This window comes from Aotus nancymaae, unplaced genomic scaffold (genome assembly GCF_030222135.1).
Source record: "Aotus nancymaae isolate 86718 unplaced genomic scaffold, 86718_ANA_hifiasm-v0.15.2.pri h1tg000081l, whole genome shotgun sequence".
In the NCBI taxonomy this organism is placed as follows: Eukaryota; Metazoa; Chordata; class Mammalia; order Primates; family Aotidae; genus Aotus; species Aotus nancymaae.
The window spans coordinates 2,798,230-2,819,889 of NW_026988496.1; the positions used below are offsets into that span (position 1 = coordinate 2,798,230).

General features: G+C 47.0%; 2 protein-coding genes across 8 annotated transcripts in view; one reads left to right on the top strand and one right to left on the bottom strand.

Moving 5' to 3' along the window:
• The first annotated feature begins 6,965 nt into the window (after nucleotides 1-6,965).
• Nucleotides 6,966-15,306, top strand: AWAT2 (acyl-CoA wax alcohol acyltransferase 2). Its single transcript, XM_012460817.3, has 8 exons — nucleotides 6,966-7,056; nucleotides 12,360-12,470; nucleotides 12,824-12,894; nucleotides 13,138-13,342; nucleotides 13,577-13,751; nucleotides 14,430-14,629; nucleotides 14,851-15,040; nucleotides 15,171-15,306. Exons 1-7 carry the CDS (start codon nucleotides 6,972-6,974, stop codon nucleotides 15,003-15,005), a joined length of 1,002 nt encoding a protein of 333 aa, XP_012316240.1. The 5' UTR covers nucleotides 6,966-6,971; the 3' UTR covers nucleotides 15,006-15,040; nucleotides 15,171-15,306.
• Nucleotides 15,307-17,261: 1,955 nt separating this feature from the next.
• The window catches only part of EDA (ectodysplasin A), a 419,967-nt gene continuing 415,568 nt past the window's right edge, over nucleotides 17,262-21,660 (bottom strand). For all 7 annotated transcript variants that reach the window (XM_064368911.1, XM_064368910.1, XM_012460823.2 and 4 more), the window contains one exon: nucleotides 17,262-21,318. In XM_064368911.1, the coding sequence (XP_064224981.1) occupies nucleotides 21,067-21,318 (252 nt within the window). In that variant the 3' untranslated portion in view covers nucleotides 17,262-21,066. The remainder of the gene's footprint in view (nucleotides 21,319-21,660) is intronic.

The following is a 21,660-nucleotide window of genomic DNA, read 5'->3' on the forward strand; positions in this document are numbered from 1 at the left end:
GCTTTACATATTTTGCACCTCTGTTGCAAATCCTACACATTTTAGGATCTCGGTATCTTCTTGATATAGGCATCCTTTTATCATTATTGGAAGTCTAGGCTCCCCACTCAGTCTTTGCTGGTAGGGATGGGGCTACAGTTGTTTTTTCTCTGGTTATTGCTGGTGTAGAGAGATTATTGTCTAAAACTTTTCTGTCTTGCTAGGCTAATTCATTCCCAGTCCTTTGGCTAGAGAAAACAGGATTTGATAGGGGCTCTTTTTGTCTGTGCCTGTTAGTGTATTTTTGGTTGCTGGCTTCTTTAACTTCAAGTCTAAGATATATGAAGCAAAAAGAAAATTCATGTCATTCTTCCCATCTGAAGACCCTATGTGGTCTGCCTTCTTTCCACCTTTTTGAGTCTTATGTTTGTTTTGTATATAATGTCCAGAGTTTTTAGTTGTAATATCAAGAGGAATAAGGCAAAGGATGTCTATTCCATCTTCTTCTATCTTATTTTAAATAAATGCAACTATTTCACACTCTCCCTTACTGGCATTTGCATGTTTCAAAGAAATTAAATACTGTGACTTAAAATGAATCAAAGCAATGATAATTTTAGAAAACCATTATGCTGATCCTGAAAGAGACATCTTTTGGACTTTGATAGTGTTATAGCAATGGTCATGTAGAGTCTGCTTGTTTGCTGCAATCAAGATTGCTTTCTCAGATTCTGCAGAAGGAATGACAGGTCCCTCTGAATGTCAAACCCCATTGCGTGGGTTTGTTTTTGTGGCCTGAAGTGCAGAAAAACTAGCGTTGCAAATGTTGAGCTTTCCTGTCTGTAGTTTGTGTTAAGGAAACCATAGTTATTATAGTATCGAATGTGCCTTTTCCAGCTCTGCACTGAAGCCTACTCCCCCAACACACACTCTCCCATCTGGAGATTATGATCCAACTTCCGAAGCACAGGCCTTGCCTTTAAAAGTCACGTGCCTGCTCTTCAAGCATCTCTCTATGAATATCATTTCTCACAAGTGAGCTTTTGTTAAGGATTAGATGGCAGGGAGTTCAAGGTTAACTCTTCCAATAATAAGCACTAGGAATGGTGATAGGCCCATCTTGTTGATTAATGGTTATGCTTTGCTAGTCAGTGAGGTGGGTGGAGAAGAGAATAAGTGCCTAACTTCCAGGGGGCTGTGATGATCAAACGTATGTGAAATGCAGTGCTCATTGCCTTGCACCAAAGAAGCCAGTAATAAATGGCAGTTCCTCCCCTCTACCATACCCCAGTCCCTACGTCCCAACTCCTATTCCCCATTCTGTATCCCCACATCCACCCTTTTACCCTTATTTCTTCTCCACTTCACAGGTCACCAGAGATGGCAGTTTCCATAGTAATCAGCATCTTCATTAGTTCAGATTTTAATGAGCCCTAAGTGCCTGTCTGGATTGAGTTTCTAGCCTATATTAGAGGGAAGTTTCCAGTGAGCTCAAGGGCTGTTGAGAAATTGTCAAGCATCAGCCATTATAACCAAGTTGTCCTAACTAGACAGAATAGCACATGTTGTTCTTTGAATCTAAGCAGAGAGGATGTGAGGAAATCATCTCCTCTTGTCCTGGGATTACAGCTCCTGGGCATCTAGAGAATAACTGTCTTCCTAGAACTTGCCAATGAGGGATTATATCACTGGACTGTAGGTGTTGGAATGTGACTCAGGAGATACAGCAGATTGGGCAATAAGGAGCCAACCTCACTGGAGGCTTTCGAATAGATCACTGTGGATTTACTCTTTCCTCATCCTCCCACCTGTCCCTTAAGCTTCCTGCTCTGTTCAGGTCTGGTTTCTGTGCTGCCTCAACCTTGTTCCTGACCCTTCTCCTATGCCGACCTACTTTGCTCATTCATTCTATCAGTCATTCAGTCAACATTTATCAGCCCTGCAATGTTCCAGGCACTGTTCTAGGCACTTAAGATGTAACAGTGAACAAAACAGAGACCCCTAATCTCAAGGAGCATACAGCCAAGTAGGAGAAGACAGATTAAAAACAAACAACTACAGAACTACATACAAAATTGAAGCTGACCTTTGGAAGAGAGGTTCCTAGTCTTGCTCTTGATTGGGATTCTAGCCCCTTTTCTCCCTCAGTCCCTCCTCAGCAATGGTCTATGTACCCAGAGAAGATTGTCCTGTTCCATTTCCACATCTGCTGAAGGGTTGTATGAGCATTCCTGGGAAAGTTTGAGACTTGTTACTGTCACCAGTGGCATGAGGTTCGAGGTGAGTGTGAATATTTGGGAAAAAGTGGCCTTGTGAAAGCCCCCCAATCCCAGGAGTCCTTTGGAAACCGTAAAGATACATGTTATCCACCAGAGCAGAGGACGGTAGCCATCTCCAGTCTTCTGAGTCAGAAAAGGCCTGCTCTGGCACCTTCATGCTGTCATGCTTGATTTTTTTTTTTTGCCTTTCATCACTAATGTCCTGCTTTGGTTTCTTAGGTAGACCCCCACCCCCTGATCATTCTTAGTTTGCTAAATGAAAGAAAGTGAGAACTGGGACTTGAGCCAGAATACATAAAATCGCTGACCAGCAGGGTACCTCCCTTCAGAAGAGATGGGTGGGCTGGCAGTGGGTGCCAGGCATGTAGGAAATATCCCTCAGCACAGTGGGGACTCTGCTGGAAGAATCTGAGTTAGCCGTTAAGTGCAGGGGTTGGAGGATAGCTTGATCTCTGGGGCAGCTGAGAAATTGGGGGTGACATTCAGACTTCATGAACCACTGAATGGGGTCTGCTATCTGAATGTGCCAGACAAGGCCCAGCTGTGGCTGCCAACTGCTTTGACTACATGATCCTGGTCTGATCATAGGGTTGCCAGATTTAGCAAATAAAGATACAGAACCTGGTTCAATTTGAGTTTCAGATGAACAACAAATAATGTTTGAGTAAAAGTATGTCCCATGCAATAATGTTTGAGTATAAGTATGTCCCAAATATTGCATGGGCCATACTTACACTCAAACATTGTTCATGGGTTATCTGAAATTCCAATTTAACTGGCATCCTATATTTTATCTGGCAACCATACCTGGGCAGAGTAAAAACTGCTATGCAAAGGAAGGATGACTGGCTTTATTTTTCATCTGTTTCCAGGGGCCTACAGAGTAGGACCAGTGGGGTTTGAGCCTGGCTCTGAGAGCATGAAGAAAGATTTCACTGGCAGGGAGCTCGAAGAAAGCCATGGAGAATCTTCCCCTGAGTAGCTTGGAATTATGAATGGAAAACTCCAAGAGCCCTTCCAGCTCTGACCATCTCTGAGCCTCAGAAAGTCCGGGAATGTTGTAAGGATAGAGTGGAGAGATGGTGGAGGGGGATAGGATCGAGGACTGGAAGCTCCCACACAGTCTTGACCACTTCTCTGTTTGGTGTTAGGATGAGGGGATGCATGCAGATGCAGCAGCTAGGTACATGGCCTTCTCTCTGTGGACAAGGAGGCAGGGCTTCCGAAATGTCCCAAACATTCACACTGCCATGGCTTCTGCTTCAGAATTTCTGCCATTCTTTCTCCACAGTAACACTGTTGGAGGGAAGCCCATTCTGGGGCAGGTTCAGTTTAGCTCTGGGCCTTCACTCCTCAGTGCCCTACTCTATCCTTCCCACCCCTTCTCTCAATGGCAGTAATGGTGGCAACCTATGTTTGGACACCATTTCACCATTCCCAAAGTGATCAGCCATCTGTTACTTCTCTGTATTCTCCCATGTCTGAGAGTGACCATTCACTATTTTCTATTTAGAAGTGAGGAATCCAAGCCTCAGAGACTTGCCCAGTGCCATACAGGCCAGGCCTCCATCCACTCAGACATTTTCATAACAATCGTCAGTGAGTGGCCTATGTTAGGGGCTGGACACGTGAGAACAGTCAGACCCAGAACCACTCAATTCCTGCCCCTGAGAGCTCTGAGACCAGGATGGGAGAGTGAGGCATCAGGGACGGGGGGACAGGGGACAGATGTGTGAAAAGGTGGGGACAACACAGTTCCGCAAGGCCAGGCTTGATACACATGTGGCCCGTCTCAGGAGTGGATCTGCGGAGGGAGTGAAGTGGCCTCTCAGCCTCAGGCCTTCTTCTTCTCTGGTAGGCAGGCCTTCCTCTCTTTTCAGGCCACTGAAGTCTCCGCTTGCTACCTTGGTGCTGGCCCCAGAATTGTCCTGGGGCTCCACGCACTTGGCCAACAGCCCAACCCCAGCTGTGCCAAGGTGGCTTCTCCTTGGCAGGGAAGTGCAGATCCTTCCCACAGGGCCTTACAGAATGTTCTTCCTCCGCTTCACCTCCAACTCCAACCCTTCTGCCAGATAGTCTTTTGTGAAATTCCATGTTCATGGAGAATCCAACTACTTCTCTCCATCTCCACTGCCACCAATCTGGTATGAGGCACTGTTATCTCTTGCAGGGGATTATTGTCATAGCCCCTCAAAGGTTTCCTCCTTCTTCCCTACCCTTTAGCAACTTAAGTCATTCTGGCTCTTCTCTGCTCAAGTCCTACAGAGACTCCCCGTTTCAGTCAGAGTAGGCCGAGTCCTTATGTTGGCCTATAAGGCCCTCCATCAGTAGGCTTTTACCAGGATCTCTGCCCACTGCCCTCTCACCTACTCAGTTCTTCTCACTCACGTGACTCAAGTCTTCTTGCTGCTCCTCATGATCTGCCTGGGACACCTTATTTCAGGGGCTGTGCCCTTACTGTTTCTTCTGCCTAGAACATTCTCAATCTAAATTGCCACATTGCTTACTTCCTCATCTCCTTCAAGCCTTTGCTCAAATGCTACCTTCTCAGCGTGGCCTTCCCTGATCACTCCTTTTAAAATTGTGAAGTCCGTTCTCCCTGCCCGATCCCTTCCCACCGCCCGACACTCTGCATCCCTGTTACTCTGCTCAAATGTTTTTTTCCCAGTAGGTTTTATCACCTTAGAATGCACTATAGAATTAGTTAATTAATTAATTTCTGTCATTTGTCTTCCTCCACCAGAATATACACTTCACAAAAGCATGGTTTTTTTACTTTGTTTTGCTGCCTAGAACAGTGTCTGGCATATATTATGTCCCCATAATAATTACATGTTGTGTTAAGACACCCTTCTAGTCTTGTACCCTTCCGTGTATTTGGCCCATAGGACGCATCTGGCTGGATATGGTATCTTTGACACTCACAAATCTCCCATCACACACAGACATATACTTGGAGATGCCACTTACTAATGTGCATATATAAACATGTGTTGACAGCTTGATACATATTTACCTTTGTACATAATATACTCACAGGCAAAGAGCACATGTGCACATGTATGTGCATGAAAAAAATCATGTTTGTAAAATTTCTTTTTTTGTTTGAGACAGAGTCTTGCTCTGTTTCCCAGGCTGGAGTGCAGTGGCACGGTCTCAGCTAACTGCAACCTCTGCCTCCCAGGTTCAAGTGATTCTTATGCCTCATCCTCCCAAGTAGCTGGGATTATAGGCACATGCCACCATGCCCAGCTAATTTTTTATATTTTTAGTAGAGATGGGGTGTTGCCATATTGGCCAGGCTGGTCTCGAACTCCTGGCCTCAAGTGGTCCACCCACCTCAGCCTCCCAAAGCGCTGGGATTACAAGAGCGAGCCACTGCATTCAGTCTGTAAAATTTATTTCTTATTATGACCTTGAGGGAACTCTTTTTGCAAAATTCTATTATAAACAAATTCAAACCTACAAAATAGTTGAAAGAATTGTGCAGCCAACACCCACCACCTAGATTGTACAAATAATATTTTGCCATGTTTTATTTATTACATATTTACCCATCAATAAATTCCTTTATCCATCCATCAATATATTTACATGCATTTCAAAGTAAATTGCAGACATCAGCACTCTTTTTTTTGTTTTGTTTTTTTAGAGACAGGGCCTCACTCTGTCACCCAGGCTGGAGTTCAGTGGCACGGTCATAGCTCACTGTAATCTCTAATTCCTGGCCTCAAGTGATCCTCCTGCCTTGGCCTCCCAAAGTGCTGGGATTACACGTGTGAGCTGCCATGCCCAGCATAGTATTCTTTACCCCTAAACACTTCAGAATGAATGAGAGTTCAACATTTGTTTACTATTGCGGTAAAATCCACAGGCAGTGAAATATACAAATTTTAAGTGTATACTCACTGAGTAATGAGGTTTTGATCTGTGTAACTCAAAGTCCTATCAAGATAGAGAATGTCACTGTTACCCCTAAAGATTTCCATCATGCCCCTTCCTAGTGAATACCCCAGCACAAGTAACCATTGCTCTGATTTGTTTCATTATAGATTGGTTTTGCCTATTCTAAAATTTCATGTGCACAGAATAATATGTCCTAACATTTGTATCTTCATTCAATAACAGATTTATCCAGTACCTACGATAGCTCACAGATGTACATGTGATGTCTCTTCAATGTGAGTAATGAGTTCTCCCACACTGACCAAAAAGCTGAATGAATTTCTTAGGCCTGGCCTGTGACCTCCTCCCCTCTGCCTTCCAATCACGTTGTCACTGAGACATCATAGACAGCTGGGCCTCAGAAACAGAAATGCAAGTCCTGTGTCCCATTTGAGCCCGGGGCTCCTTCCTGCCCATCACGCTCCACCATCCATACTGGCCCTGGAGGCTTCTTGCCAGCTGCACACCCACACTTACTCACTTCCCACACCGGGGCTTCATCCACATATCTCTAGCCAGGTGTTCAAGTGAGTGTCACAATCTCAGTCCAGGCCATGGGTAAAAGTACCGGTGGGAGGGCAGCTGGAAGGAACTGGACAAGAATAGGCATTATATGGTCCTGTAATTCTGTGAAGGGGTGGTACGGGGTGGAGACTAGGTAGGAGTTGGGGAAGAAAACATGAAGAGAGGAAACATGACAGACTCCTGAGCAATCAGTGCTGGGCAGCGGAACAGTGCTTACCTGGAGCCACTGGAACCCTGGGCACAATGCTCTTGCCCTCTAAGAAGGACCTCAAGACTGCTCTGGAGGTCTTTGCTGTTTTCCAGTGGGCCCTCAGTGCCTTGCTTATCGGTGAGTCTTCAGCCTTTGGTAGGGTGACCAATCATCCTGGCTTGCCTGAGACTGAAGGATTTTAGGGCTGCAGGATGTTCAATGGTCAAGCTAGGGTTTTTTCAGTGAAACCAGGAAGGTTGGTTACAGCAGCCTCTGGCCTGACCCACTTGGCCATGGTATCTGTGGGATCTGTGAGTGTCCTTGTGGGCATGTATGTGTGCATATGGGTGTGTGCCTATGCAGGGGTGTGTATATGCGTGTGTGTGCACATGTGCTTTGCTGCAAGTGTGAGCCCTCTTGGGTCTACATTGGGGTGTAGAGGGCATGTTTTGGGAAGATGAGGAGCAGTTCCACTGAGGCTAGCCAAGGAAAAGGCTTAGCTGCAATCACAGGGACTCAAGAAAACCACCAGTGAGAGACAGTTGGGCCAGGTGGCAGACCAAGGCTCTGGAAACCTCGTCCAGAGGAATTCAACCATTTATCCATACATGTCTTCCAACATCTACACTACAAACACTTTGTGAAAGTCATTTCTATGCTGACCACTGTGTTCTAAATGCTGAAACAAATCATTACTGTGGGAAGGGGTCCTGGAAAACATTACCGCCTTTCCAGCGGTTCAGATGAGTACCGGCTGGAGTCAGGGACATGAATTAAGTGACCTTGTAAGCTATCTGGGAATAAAGAATGCAGGTAGGCCCTGGTGCACAGAGCTGGCACAGAGGCATGCCAGTGAATAGGGAGGGCAGGCAATCCTTACCTCATCTCACCTGTTTTCAAATTCCAGGTCTACTGCTTACTATCTGTGCAATTGTTAGCAAGGTATTTATCCTTTTTGGGTCTTATTTTCCTCATTTGCAATGTGGGAGAATTTAGGATGTATTAATCAGGGTGGTCTAGGTATGCCATGGTGATAAATTTACCCTGAAATCTCAGTGGCTTAACCCAACAAATGTTTATTTCTTGTTCATGTTGAATGTCCAACATAGGTTGGTGGGAGTCACTGCTTACTGTGGACACTAATATTCAGGCTGATGGAGGCACCACCAAATTGTGTCACTGCAAAATGGGGCTTGAGGGATTACCGCAGTATGGGAGGGAAAATGAATGGAGAACTCATCTGCAGTCCTTACAACCTCCACCCAGAAGTGACAGGCAAGAAGCCACGAACTCTCGCCTCATTTTGAATGTCCTTAATTACTGATGAGATTGAACATCTTTTCATGTTTATCAGCAATTAGTATTTCTTTTTCTGTTAACTGCCCATTTATGACCTCTGCCTGTTTTTCTCTTGAATTTGAGTTGACTCTTGAAGGACAAATAGGAAATAGGTGAAGAAAGGAAGAGCATTTGGGGCAGAGAGTGGGCAACATATGGAAAAGCTAGGATGGCAAAGGGCATATAATGTAGTCAAGGAGCTGCCAGTGGTTAAGTGAGGTGGAGGGTGAGAAGCACAGAATTGGTGCTCAATATGTATTTATTGAATGACTGAATAAACAAACAAGAGAGGGAAGAAAGAAGAGACTGGAGAAACAGGCAGGGGACAGATTGTATAAGGCTTTGTAAACCATAGAAAGGAGTATGGACTTTTTATGAGGGCCATGTGGAGCCATAAGGGAGTTTGACACAGGATGATGGCGTCAGAGATTACTCTAGCTCTGTGAAGCAAACTGATTATAGGGAGATAGAAGTGAAATGGGGCAATGTCAGGTAGGAGGCTGTTGCAATAATTCAGATGGCAGTAATTTGAACTAGGCCAGTAGTGATGGTGATGCAGAGAAGAGGAAAGAAGAGGGGAGATTCAAGAAATTGGAGTAGAATTAATAGGATTTGAAGATGGGGGGCATGAGAGAAATGGAGGAAGCAAGACTGAGGGATCAGGTCCCAGTGTGAGCTGGTGGGGAGGGGTGCAAGTGGAGCAGAGAAGGGTTAAGGAGGAGAGTGGCTGAAACGGTATGTATCCAGGGAGAAAATGGATTCAGAGGATTCTTAACTGGAGTTTGACTTTGCGGTATACAAACAGGCACAGAAAGGGCATGCAGAAGAGCTCTCGGTCTTGGCAGCAGATGTGGCTGCAGGTGTTTGCCCCTTCCTCACTAGCTCACATAGGGCAACTGGGGCAATGGCCCTTCGGAGGCATCTCAGCTCTTCAGTCTAGGAGTGCAATTGAATCAATTTGGACCCTAAAGGCCTTGAGAGAAGGCCCTCCCAATAAGTCAGGAAAATAGGGAGGATATTGGTATTTTAGTTCCCATCTTGCAGAGGAGAAACTGAGGTTCAGCAATGTCTTTGGTCACACACAGTAAGTGGTAGATCCAAGATTCATCACATCACAGGGCACCCCATCTGAGGCCACACTTACAAGATGTCACCAGCACTGTCACCAGCAAAGCCTAAAGAAAACTGGGATGTCTTCTGGACTAGACCCATGCTTCTCTTTACTTCTTGAAGAAGTTAGTAGTGTCATATGGTGCTTATCAAAACCCTAAAACTGCTGGCCTTTGCTCCACCCTTAATTCTCTTCCCCAGAGGCAATGCTTTCCAACTTTGTTGTTTGTTTCTTCTGGAATTTACTTCCACATTTCTAAATCATTATTTACTGATGTAACAATTTTAGACATTGTCTATTGACTTCCTAATAGGGAAGAAGAGAATTTGGCTGTATATACTATCACTAGAACTTCCTCTTCCTCTATCCTCCCAAAATTGTTATACCACGGGTTTTGGCTAAATGCCTATGACTAGAAAATATGATTCATAATTGAGCTATTTAGTCACCAAGATTATATTTCCTTTCCCATGGAATTTCTTGTTTTCCCTGAAGTTAATAATTACCTCATTTTATTTTTTGATGTAATATTTTCAAATCAGTTTTTGAATCTATATACTAAATATTTCACAGAAATAAAACTTTTTCCACTTAGCATAAGGATTAAAAATACCTAATTCCAATCCTAGAAGTATCATTATTGCAATTTGACAAAATAATTTCAAAATTTATCTGGAAAAAGAAGCGGTTGAGACTAGAGAAGAGGCAGCACAGTTGTGAACGCTCCCAGTGAAATGATGGGCAGAAAACTGTTACATAAAAAGCTTCACAGACTCTAGAATTCACAGATAAAATTATTGAGTACAGCTTGGGAGAGGGCTCACGCCTGTAATCCTAACACTTTGGGAGGCCAAGGCAGGCAGATCACCTGAGTTCAGGAGTTCGAGACTAGCCTGGCCAACACGGGGAAACCCCGTCTCTCCTAAAGATACAAAAATTAGCCAGATGTGGTGGTCCACGCCTGTAATCCTAGCTATTGGGAAGGTTGAGGCACAAGAACCACTGGAACCTGGGAGGCGGAGGTTGCAGTGAGCTTAGATCATGACACTGTACTCCAACCTGGGCAACAGAGTAATAAAAAAATTATTGAGTACAATGGTCTTGAAACAGACACACAAATTTAACATTTCACAGTGAAACATCCTAAAGCCATATAGGAGATGGGTTTCTTACCACAAAGTATTAGGAAAATCATTCATTTCATTCAGAAAGAAAGTCTAGTTGTAGCCATACCATATACTGAAATGAATTGTAGTTAATTGCCTGATTTTACATTTCTTTTGTTATCTATTAGAAATCTATTATCACGAATTCATCTTCTGAATGTCTGCAGACATGTCAGTCTCTCAGTATGGGCACACGCGGCAAGAATCTAAGTCCCCGCATCCTTTCATTTCCTTGAGAACATCGCTGCTGGAACCCAGCGTCTTCCTGTTACAGCTGTCACCTCCAGGGCCCTTGAGGCACCTTGGGTGCAAAATTTAAGAAGGTGCTCACTCTCAGGGCTATGCAAGTGATGGGCCAGTACTTGCATGGCCCGAGAGTGAGTTTCTCGCTCAATGTTGTGTCCTGGGCACCTTGCCCACCTCTCTCTAACCCTGGCCCTGCTTGCTGCCTTCCTTCGTTGGGTCCTTTTTTTCTCGGATCCTATGCCTTCCTCCTTCTTGGTTTACTTCCTCATTTTGGTGAAGCACACTCTCCAGTAGTTTTCTGAGACGGAAACGTGGGAGACAAATTATCTGAGACTGTGTGTATCTGAAATTGCCTTTATTCCACTTCTATACTTGATTAATAATTTGGCTGCATATATAATATCTTAGCTGTGCTAGTGTACGTATTTGAGTCTAGAGTCTGTCTGGTTCAATATTTCAGGGAATAATCCTCCTATCATCCAGTTGTGTAGAGGAGGAGAGGGAGCCTGGGGTTCTAACTAATTCCTTGGCAGACTTTCAACCCATCCTCCAGTTTTTCTAGCCCTGTGCCTCATCCCTGCCTCTTGTGACACCTGATGACTCCAAATTTTGAGTCTTTCCTAGATTCTCCAGTGCAAACAGGCTCACTTCTAGTAGGGATCCCCCTTGCAGGTAACTAGATTTTAACTTTTTTTGTTCTAAGTCAGTTACCCCCTCCTCCATCTGCTTTCCTACATGCAAGTGTTTTGCTGATATCTGTTATCTGCTGTTGGCATCTCATTAATTCTCTTTCTCCTTGTGTATCTGCATTAAAAAAAATTTTAATGATAATTTTCATGGAGCTCTGGCAAGAACTCAAGGCAAAAGCTTGTGTTCAACATGCGATGTTCAATTAGAAGTGTTCTGTTTTTTCTAACCTTTTATTGACCCACTTTCCCAAACAATCTTACCTACAGCTGCCTTAAAAATTGAGTCCAGTAATAATTCTGAGTGTGGCTCACTATGACTCATCTCTAGTAACCCTTCCTAACTATGTTAACCTACAGGGTTCCTATCTTATTGCCCAGTACCTTATTGTATTCCGGTTTGTATTTTACTTTGTTTGCCATCTTGTGTGCTCCCAACTGGTCTAAAGGTAGGTCTTTGCTTTCCCTGGTATTCCCTTCACTGATGCCTCAGAGAGAAGATATGGAGAGGAGGATGTGAATTGGAGGAAAACTGTTCCAGGATTCCCCACCTCTGGTAGCCCACCACTGGTTCACTGCCACTGAACACACTGCAGGCAGAGCCCAGTGCAGTGCTGGAGCAGGGCCCAGGAAGGCGAGGGCTTACAGTGTGAAGCTCAGCTGGGGAGGAAGACACCTTGCCTTCTAGACCTGAATCAGGTTCCCAAGACCAGATAGGAGAGGGGGCTGGAGACATGGGCAGGTGGGCCAGGTGCTGGGATGAAGAAGTGAGAGCATTGAGTGGGCATGGGTGAGAGAGAGTGTGCATGACCTTGGGGTGGACAGAACTCCGGAGAGAGGGTAAGTGCGAGGGACTGCTTGAAATTCATTAACTTTGGGCTGGGCTTCCTGCAGTAATGACTTTGATCGTCATCAACCTCTACCTGGTGGTATTTACACAATACTGGCTTGTCACCGTGCTTATTCTCACCTGGCTGGTTTTTGACTGGAAGACCCCTGAGCGAGGTAAGGGTCCTGCTGGTGCTGTGACGGACATGTCACATGCTCTTTCCCCTTCTCTCATCACAATCCTGAGAGACTCTGGCCAATTCCCAGGCAACCCTTCAGCCTGTCCCTCCCTGGGCTAGAGAGGCTGAGGGAAGGGGCCCTTTTAAGGTGGTAGAAAGGCCCAGATCAGAACTGGAGTAGGTTAGGGAGGGGTAGCTAGTGAAGCAGAAGCTAGGCCTGTCCTAAATTGCCCTGATGTGCCCACCTTGGTTGCCACGTCAGAGGCCAGGAAACAGCACGGAGTGAGAGCACCCTGGGGCAGGCCCGCAGTGGGAATGGGCAAAGCTTGGCTGTATTGCCTCTGTTTTCAGGTGGTCGCCGGTATACCTGTGTGAGGAACTGGCGCCTGTGGAAATACTACTGCGATTACTTCCCTCTCAAGGTCAGTAGCCCCAGGTCCCCACTCAGGCCTGGGTCCAGCTCCGACTTCAGTGCTAGCAGTTGGGTCAGGCTAGGGGTGGAGGGTGTCATCCACATTGAGGCTCTTGAGAATGACGCCCCCTGGAGTTGTACATTGGGTGACCTGCATGGCTAGCCCTAGCAGTCCTTTTCCTTTCAGGTCTCTGGCCAAAAGAGGAGTTCTCTACCCTGGGGATAGCCCTCCTGAGTCTACTTTCTTCCACAGCTTCAGAAGACTCATGACATCTCCCCCAACTGCAACTACATCCTTGTCTGCCACCCTCATGGGGTCTTGGCCCATACATGGTTTGGCCACTTTTCCTCAGAGGGCTCAGGCTTCTCGAAGATGTTTCCTGGCATCACCCCTTACCCACTCACACTGGGAGCCTTTTTCTGGATACCTTTCCTCAGAGAATATGTAATGGCTACAGGTGAGTTGGCTCCTAGGACACAAAGCCAAAGAACAAATGATTCCCCAGGGGAGAAGTATAGGGGGATGCACGAGAGCAAGGCCAGCTTCTGATCCCCTCTGGTCTGAAACAGCTATCATAGGCTCACCTGCCTGATGTGAGGCTCCTTGCGCTCCCCCTCCTTTGAAGCAGTAGGGAGGAAATGTAGGGGTTTGGAAAGTGGCCAATGGCTGTTTGACTTTTTCTATCCCCCAGGGGCCTGCTCTGTGAGTGAATCCTCCATGGACTTTCTGCTGACTCATAAAGGCACAGGCAACATGCTCGTTGTGGTGGTTGGTGGCCTGGCTGAGTGCAGATACAGCCTGCCAGGCTCTTCCACCCTGGTCTTGAAGAACCGGTCTGGCTTTGTGCGCATAGCCCTTCGGCATGGGTAAGGGCAGCTCCAGTCCAGGCTGGGGGAAGGGATCCAAAAGTGTAGCAGGGAAAGAAGAGGGGGTTTTGAGGAAAGGACATCTCCAGAGAGAGGAGGAAGTATACAATACATTCTTATTAACTATGGTCATCAAAAAGACAATTTTTATTTGTCAATTACAAAATAAATAATTAAAAGAATAAAAGAGGTAGGAGGAAGGCTGTTTCTGGGTTGAAGAGCTTGGGCCAGGTCTTGGAGACATTTCTGCTGAAGCAGAAAGGGCAAAGTGCCAGCCCTAAGCCTGTTCTCTCTCACACCAGACTCTCATCTGGACTGGTCCCTCTATACAAGGGGACTGGCAACAATCCTGTTTGAGAGAGAGCCAAGCTTAGCTTGTGTGTTAAAGCGAAGAAAATCAACTGGAATGGCCCTTGGGTCTTACCTTCTAGTGTTTCAGACCCAGGGGTTCCCAGGAGGGTCTGGGTTTGCCTCCTCCTTTAGCTTACTGCTGCTTCGCCCCCACAGGCAGCCAGGGGTAGGCCGTGGAGCCTCCACACTCAACTTGGACCTAGGCACATCTGGGATGGGGTCTGGGAAGCCTGTAGTCAGACTAGGGATCACAGGCCATCAGCGTTTCTGGCATTCAACAAGGTCCCTACCTTTTTGGGCTTCACAGGACATGCTTTTGCTCTACAGGGCGGCTCTAATACCTACCTATGCGTTTGGAGAGACAGACCTCTATGATCAGCACATTTTCACTCCTGGGGGCTTTGTCAACCGCTTCCAGAAGTGGTTCCAGAGTATGGTACACATCTACCCTTGTGCTTTCTACGGACGTGGCTTCACCAAGAACTCCCGGGGCCTTTTGCCCTATGCACTGCCTATAACCACCATCGGTGAGTGGGCCTTTTTGCCGGCAGCCTCAGTCTAGGACACAGGATCCAGCTCTAAGGCTGAACCTCAGCTCTGACTCTGCTCAGAGGCAGGGAGGCTGGCTAGGATGAGTGGCAGCTTTGAGGTGAGGATGGGGAGAGCCTGGGCTTGAGACCTGGGGTACATTCTGGGGAATGAGCTATTCTGATGCTTTTCCCTTTTCCTTCACTGTCTCCCCTGGCAGTCGGGGAGCCTCTACAGATGCCCAAGATTGAGAATCCAAGCCAGGAGATTGTGGCTAAATATCACGCACTCTATATTGAAGCCTTATGTAAACTGTTTGACCAGCATAAGACCAAGTTTGGCATCTCAGAGACCCAGGAGCTGGAGATAATTTGACAGACATCCCCAGCAGCCTTCAGCCTGGCTGGAAGGTATGGACCCAGTGAGAACAGGAGAACAAAAGTAACCTGTGGGGCCCCCGCTCCTGATTTGACCAGTCCTGGCTGTTCATTTGCTTGTTTCCTGCACTCCTTTTCCCACTTCATTTCTTTTTCCTTCCAGCTCTTCTCTGCCCTTTTCTTGCAGCTACAGGAGAGTCCCAAGAAACAGGGAAGAGCCTAGGGCAGAGGTGCCCAGAAGGCACTTTGGCACCAGCATTGAGGAAAACAATGGACAAAATAAAAAGCCCATCTTCTGATATGCCGTGTGCACCAACTACTCTGTTTTGGGGCCTCTGGGATCCCTGTGCATGTCTCTCTTTGTCTAGCTCTCAAACAGCCCCATCTCCTGGCATTAAGACTCCTGTAGGACTGGGACCTTGAGGGCCTGTGGGCTTTGAGTTCAAGCTCCACCAACTTCAAGCCATGTGACTTTGGGGCAATCAGTCACCTCTGAGCCTCCTTTCTTCATCTATAAAATGAGACTAACAATCTGTCCACTGCTTACCTCAAAGGCTATTGGGAAGTTCAAACAATATTGGATGTGATTGAATTTTGTAAACTGGAGAGCTACACCAACCATTTTCTTCTCCAATCATTTTACCCATTTCCTGTCCCTGAGCAAACAATGCCCTAAATACCCTCTGCTACCTACTAGCCCACACTCAGTTTCCACCTCATAAAGCTGTAACAGAATAGGTTGGGCTCAGGCCTAATTTTCTCTGATGTTCCCTCAGCAACTTGCCTATACTTGCCTGGCCCTATAATTCTGCCCTTTATTTGAGAGCTAGCCAGCCTGCTCAGGATGGAAATGAGGCACCTGGCTTTTAGCAGCCATAAAGAACTCTCCTTCTGAATGGCAAGTCTCTGACTCTTGGTCCAATGGCTGTTGCAATGACAGGCTTCAAAATTTGGCTCACAGCCCCATCATTCCATCCCTCTCATGTCGGTGCCATTTGATGCAATGATTTACCTGCATTACATTCGTCAATTTGGTCTACAACATCCTGTGTGTTTATTGCAGTATGAGCTGCTGCCTCTGCCCTGGGTGCCTGCCTCATGTGATGATTTGTATACAGTGGGCAAAGACATGCTTCCACTTTTCTGCTGTCTTTGTTACTTGTTGTGCCAGAAATTACATTTTCCCTGAGCTTCCATAAGGTGTTTTTAAACAGTCCGCAGCTTTCCTGTGACTGGTTTCCTTAAAAGAAAAAAATCTCTAAGGTGGCCAGAGGACCAGCCTGGGCTCCAACACCCAGCCCATGTACACCTGGCCGTTGCAGATTTGTCGCAGTCTACTGTGTGCACATTGCTCCACCTATACGATGGTGGTGGGTGGGGGGCGAGAGATCAAAGGCTGCTGGGGTTGTGAAAAGTGCCAGAGCTCTCTTGAGCTCCATGTTCTTGAGCTGCTATCTGGTCTTCTTTCTGTGAGTCTCTTCCTTATTGATTTTAGCTCAGGATGGATGAAGGGGGAAATAGGCAAATAGTATTTTTCCAGGTAATGGTAGATGAGCAGCCTCAGCTGGGAAGGAATCAGACCAGTCTGACACACTTACTAGTTGGGTGACCCTGAGTGAGCTTCTTAAATTCTTTAAGTGTTGGTTTCCTCATCTGCAAAATGAGGAGCTGGAGGCTGGGTCTACCCAAGCTATTTGGGTCCCAGGCCTGAAGTATCTTTTGTAGACGCCACATCCTTAAGCTGAGAGTGACTCAGTTCTGTGTATCGCTGCCCCAGGACAATGTTCCTTTTGGCAGGACATCCAGCCTACCGGTCATGTGGTCACAGAAGACAAGGCAAGCTTGTCTAACATGTGGCCTGCAGGCCGCATGCGGCCCAGGATGGCTTTGAATGGGGCCCAACACGAATTCATAAACTTTCTTGAAACATTATGAGAATTTTTTGTGATTTTTTTTTTTAAGCTCATCAGCTATCGTGTTAGTGTATTTTATGTGTGGCTCAAGACATTTCTTCTTCTTCCAATGTGGCCCAGGGAAGCCAAAAGATTGCACACCCTAACCTAAGGTAACGGGGATGCAGGAGTGTGGTCTGGGGCATGGAGACGATATGGGATGTTCCAACAGGAAATTCAGAGCATCTTTCTTCTGTTGCCACCTCTGAAATGGGTGTCTTGGTCCTTCCCCTAGCTCATGTGTGGCATCATTTGCGAAGAAGCACCTGACATGTAGGAAGTGCTCACGCCGATTTCAAGAACAGACGGGGAAAGCGCTTTATTTGCAAAGAATAAACCATTAATTTACACAAACTTACATCCCAGTTTATATACATTATATATAGTTTATATACACAGTATCTCACACTGGATGCTGACCCCCAAAAGCAGCATTGGGCCTGCTCCAGGCCATTCTCACAACAAAGCCCACCCCCCAATCCCAGCTGGAGGAATAAAGAAATGACACACTGAAAGCCCTCCTGGAGAGAGTCCTGAAATTGATTAAAAGACAAAATCAGCTTTGTTCTTTGTGCTCATGGGGCCTAGAGGAGCCTCCAGGTAGGGATGGGTCCTGAGGCAGCATTACAGTAGCCTAAGGACTTGCTGGTACCGGGCCAGTCTCTGCTTTCCAATCTAGAGGCTGGAGCTGGGAGAATGCCTTGGGAGGAGGAAGAGTGCAGCTGCTCTCTCCCTGCCTGGCCAGGCTCCTGAATGGGGCCAAACACTTCCAGCCTGGAGTCTGTGGGTAGAAGAAGGAAGACAGCCGTGTGGGACAGGAACTGCTCTACCTCCTCACTCTGCTGAGTCTGGAGGTTGGGGCTTGCTCACCACTTGGGGTAGGTCATCTTCCCTCCCTGGGCCTCAGTTTCTACATAAGTAACATAGGGTGGAATGTAGGTTGGTCTAGATTCCCTCTAAGGGCCTTTTTAACTCTAAATTTCTCTGAATCTATTTGCATTCACAGGAAGTTACATAAACACACACACTCATAAATGGATTAAAGTCTTCGTTTACCTCCAGGGTTCCTAGCTCTTTCCTGTTCAGCAAAAGAAATTTGGCTCAGGATGGATGAAGGGGGAAATAGGCAAACACTACTTTTCTAGGTAACCAGTAGCCGAGCAGTCTCCGCCAGCTGTCTTTTGTGCCAGCTTGGCTGTTGAAGCCCAAGTAGCTGGCAGAGACTCCTGCCATGCAATTCTCCTTCAAACCTCTGTCATCTGCTTGCCCACAAATGTCCTCGTCCCATTCTCCATGCTAGCCTGGGTCCTCTGGCAAACTCACACCAGCATAATTCCAAACTGCACATTTATTTCCACATTCTCTCATCTGTAAATTGCTTCGTCACTTTGCCAATGACTTAGCAGCAATAGGGCTCCCCAGCTACCTATTGCTTCCCTCATCATCCCTTGCCCTCTAGAGTTTCTTTGGAAGGTTCAGAATGAATCAAGAGTCCAGTGAAAATCCTATTTCCTTTGTCATCCCCTCCATGTCTGGAGAACAACTAGGAAGACTTTTCCTCTTCTCTCCTCACACCCTTCTGGCCTCAGAACCAGTCCTCTTTTAGGTCTTCCCTCCATCCTTGAGAGACCCTGGTAGTATCAAAATCTCTAAGGTATGGAGGAAAGAGTTAAGGAGTCACACTAGTAGTTGTGGGAAGGGGGCTGGCTCCCGTAAGCTGTCTGTAGGGTAATGAAAGGTGGATCCTTCCCACAGCAGGGGCTCCACTCACGATGGTTGGGTGGTTCCTTGGATGGGTGAAAGAACATAAAGGCCACCAGTTCTGTGGGTCCCAGAGGCCTGCTGCTTCAACATGGTGCCAGGAAGATTCTTCTGAACATAAGAGCTCTAAGGCTGATGGCTGTTTCCCAAAGAAATGTCTGACTCTTTTTGCCACAGAGCACCTGGCAGCCAAGAGGACAGGTATTACCACTGAGGAATAAAAATGGTCATCTCTGGGTTTCTCCTTAGAACCCTCAAGGATATCAGTTCCAAATTACCACTTTTATTGGTTCTCTCTAGACCTCAAATTCCATACAATGCTGTGGTGTAATGGAACAGCTGTGGAGTCAGACCTGGCTGAAGCCCCAGGTCTGTGATTTAAATTGGTCAATGCACTTAACCCCTCTGAGCCTCATCTAAACAATGATGTTTGTCATATTATCAGCCTTGCCTTCTTCAAAGGAGATAATAAAAGATAAATTATTTTCCAAACATGAAGGAGAGGTTCTTGTGGGTTCCTGCTACAACTGCAGACTGTCCAAGGCACTTTATAGGAGTTAGGGCCAGATACATGCCTGGAGTTCACCTCACCTTGGGTTGCAAGGCTGTCGTTAGCAACCAGACAATGGAGGCCCAGCCCATCTCCTCTCACCCTGACCCTTGAAGGGCCAAGCAGTGTGGTTGCTTAGAAAGGGAAGGCACAGCTGAGAAATAAGTACCTGCTGTTCTTGGTGGATTTCAGCTGCCTGAAGGAACTTATTCCCCATCTCCTGAAAAGGAAACGCATTTCAGGAGAAAGAGGAGCAGGCTGTACAAGGCTGGCCTTCCTAGGTTTGGGCTGGACCTAGCACACAGAAGCCAGGCTGAGCCCAGGCAGTTTGTAGTAAGGCCCTTGAGGGTCTATCATATGATCTGGTGGGAAGCTTGGGGTTTAGGGGAAGGTGCATTTGCACCTGAACTAGGGAGCAGATCCCTGCCCAGTGCCTAGACACTGGCTTCTCCTGAGCCTGGCTTCAGGGGAGCAGCATGAGCAATCTGCAGTGACCATGCTCTGCTGTGGCTTTTTGAAGCCAGAGTGAAGAAAGACTGGGTCAGTATGGCATCAGCTGCTGGTCTTTCAGGTAAAGTCTGGCCTAATGTCCACTTGGGTTGCAGCAAATTTGAACAAAATCCTTCTGTCCTATCCTCACCTCTTGCCCTTTCTAGGCCAGGTAAAAAGGCTCTACCTTGCTAATGCCCAGGAGCAGTCTACAGTTTGGGAATTTAGAAGGCTGTGGTGAGGGCTACCTGCTAAGTGTCACAAATATTAGAACTTGAAGGGACTTCTGGAGGTCATCCAGTCCAACTCTTTGTCCCCAGACAGAATTCGATTAGGATTGGATGAAAAACATTTGTACTGTTTAATAAATGGAAAATTCTCTTTGTGCCCAGGTAAACTAAAGAATATCCCAGACTCACATGAGCACAGGTCCCAGGTTAGGCACCTGTCTCAGACAGAGGTAGGCTCTGTGGAGAAAGAAGACATGAGTTCTAGTCGAGCTGGGAATGGGGACAATTGGAAGGGGACCCCAGGGACTTTTCTGAGTGCGGAGCATAGCTGTAAACAAAATGAGAGACACATGACCCATGTACAGATTCAGGTTCTTATGTGGGCAGATTTGTGGCCATTCCCTGTGACTATTCCAAGGCAGAGCAAACTTCCCCTTCCCAAGGCCCAGCAAGCTGCCACAATGTGGCTGTCAGCTGGAGTGGGAAGACCCTGCTGCAGGCCACAGTGTAGAGCAGAAAGAACATTCCCGCTGCCAAGGATGCTCTCTTGGCAGGTTTCTCTTGTGGTCTCTGCTAAAAGCACGTGCTTTTCCCTCCCTGGCCTTCTTAGGCTGCAATGCTCCCTTCCCACTCTGCCCCTGCCACCACCCTACCCAGGAGAGGAGCAGCAGCCCCCTTGGGGTCAGATGTCCACCCCCAGAGTCTGGAGTGCACCTTTGCTTTCTCTGACCTGCTGCTCTGGATCCTCATTTTAGTGCAACAAACAATAGATCTGATCACAGGGACCTTGGGGTTGAAGAGTCATGCCGTAAGCCCGTCAACATGGAACCAAAGAAGAAGGTTCTGCTTCATGTAAACCCTGGGGCTCCATCCACTGTCCTGTTAACTCAAGGTCATTCTGGAAAGTCAAGCAGGCTTTGTCACCCTGGAGTCACTGGGGAATAAATAGCACTGGGGCATTTCTCTCTGCGGCTGCAACACCAATATACCTCACTCCACAGCAGCACTTAGAGGTTCTGAGAATCCTGGCTCCCAGACCCAGGGAAGGGGCATGGACAGAGGCAAAATGGGGGGAATCTAAGATGCAGGGGCTTCACCCAGCCTGATGGCCCCAAAGAAGGTGGTGTGCTTGCTCATGTTGATGGAGATGTCAGCGTGCACCATCTTCACGGCGATCTTCTGCCGGGCCTTAAGGAGGCAGACGCCCGCGGTATAGCAAGTGTTGTAGTTGGTCTTGCCCGTCTCAATGCTGCGTGTGCACTGCAGGAAGGGCTTCTCATCTACCACCACCTCATAGCTGGCAAAGTCAGTGAAGTTGATGTAGTATACCTGAGTGAGAGGCAACAAGAAGGGATTGGGGAAGAGAGGAAAAAGAGGGTGGGGGGCTCTCCCTGTGGTGAATTGACAGAACCTTCTCAGATGAGCTGCCAGTATACCCCATGGATGGGGCAGTGCCAAGTGAAGGCGTGCTAGCTGGCCAACGGGAAACGCAGGGTGACGGGCTGATGCATTGTCTTTCCCCTAGTCCATGGGGCTCAGCTGGCTAAGCAAACCTTTCTTACAACAGCACACCTGTCATAAACTCTGTAAGGCTAAGAACCATGCCCTATTTGCAGTTTTGCCATGCCCCACCCTGCCCCACCCCTGCCCCTGCCCCAGCCCTGACATGAA

Coding starts and splice junctions, on each gene's coding strand:
- AWAT2 (XM_012460817.3), top strand. CDS start 6,972: ATGCTCTTGCCCTCTAAGAAGGACCTCAAGACTGCTCTGGAGGTCTTT. Junction 7,057..12,359: donor CCTCAGTGCCTTGCTTATCG/GTGAGTCTTCAG, acceptor GGCTTCCTGCAG/TAATGACTTTGATCGTCATC. Junction 12,895..13,137: donor GCGATTACTTCCCTCTCAAG/GTCAGTAGCCCC, acceptor TTTCTTCCACAG/CTTCAGAAGACTCATGACAT.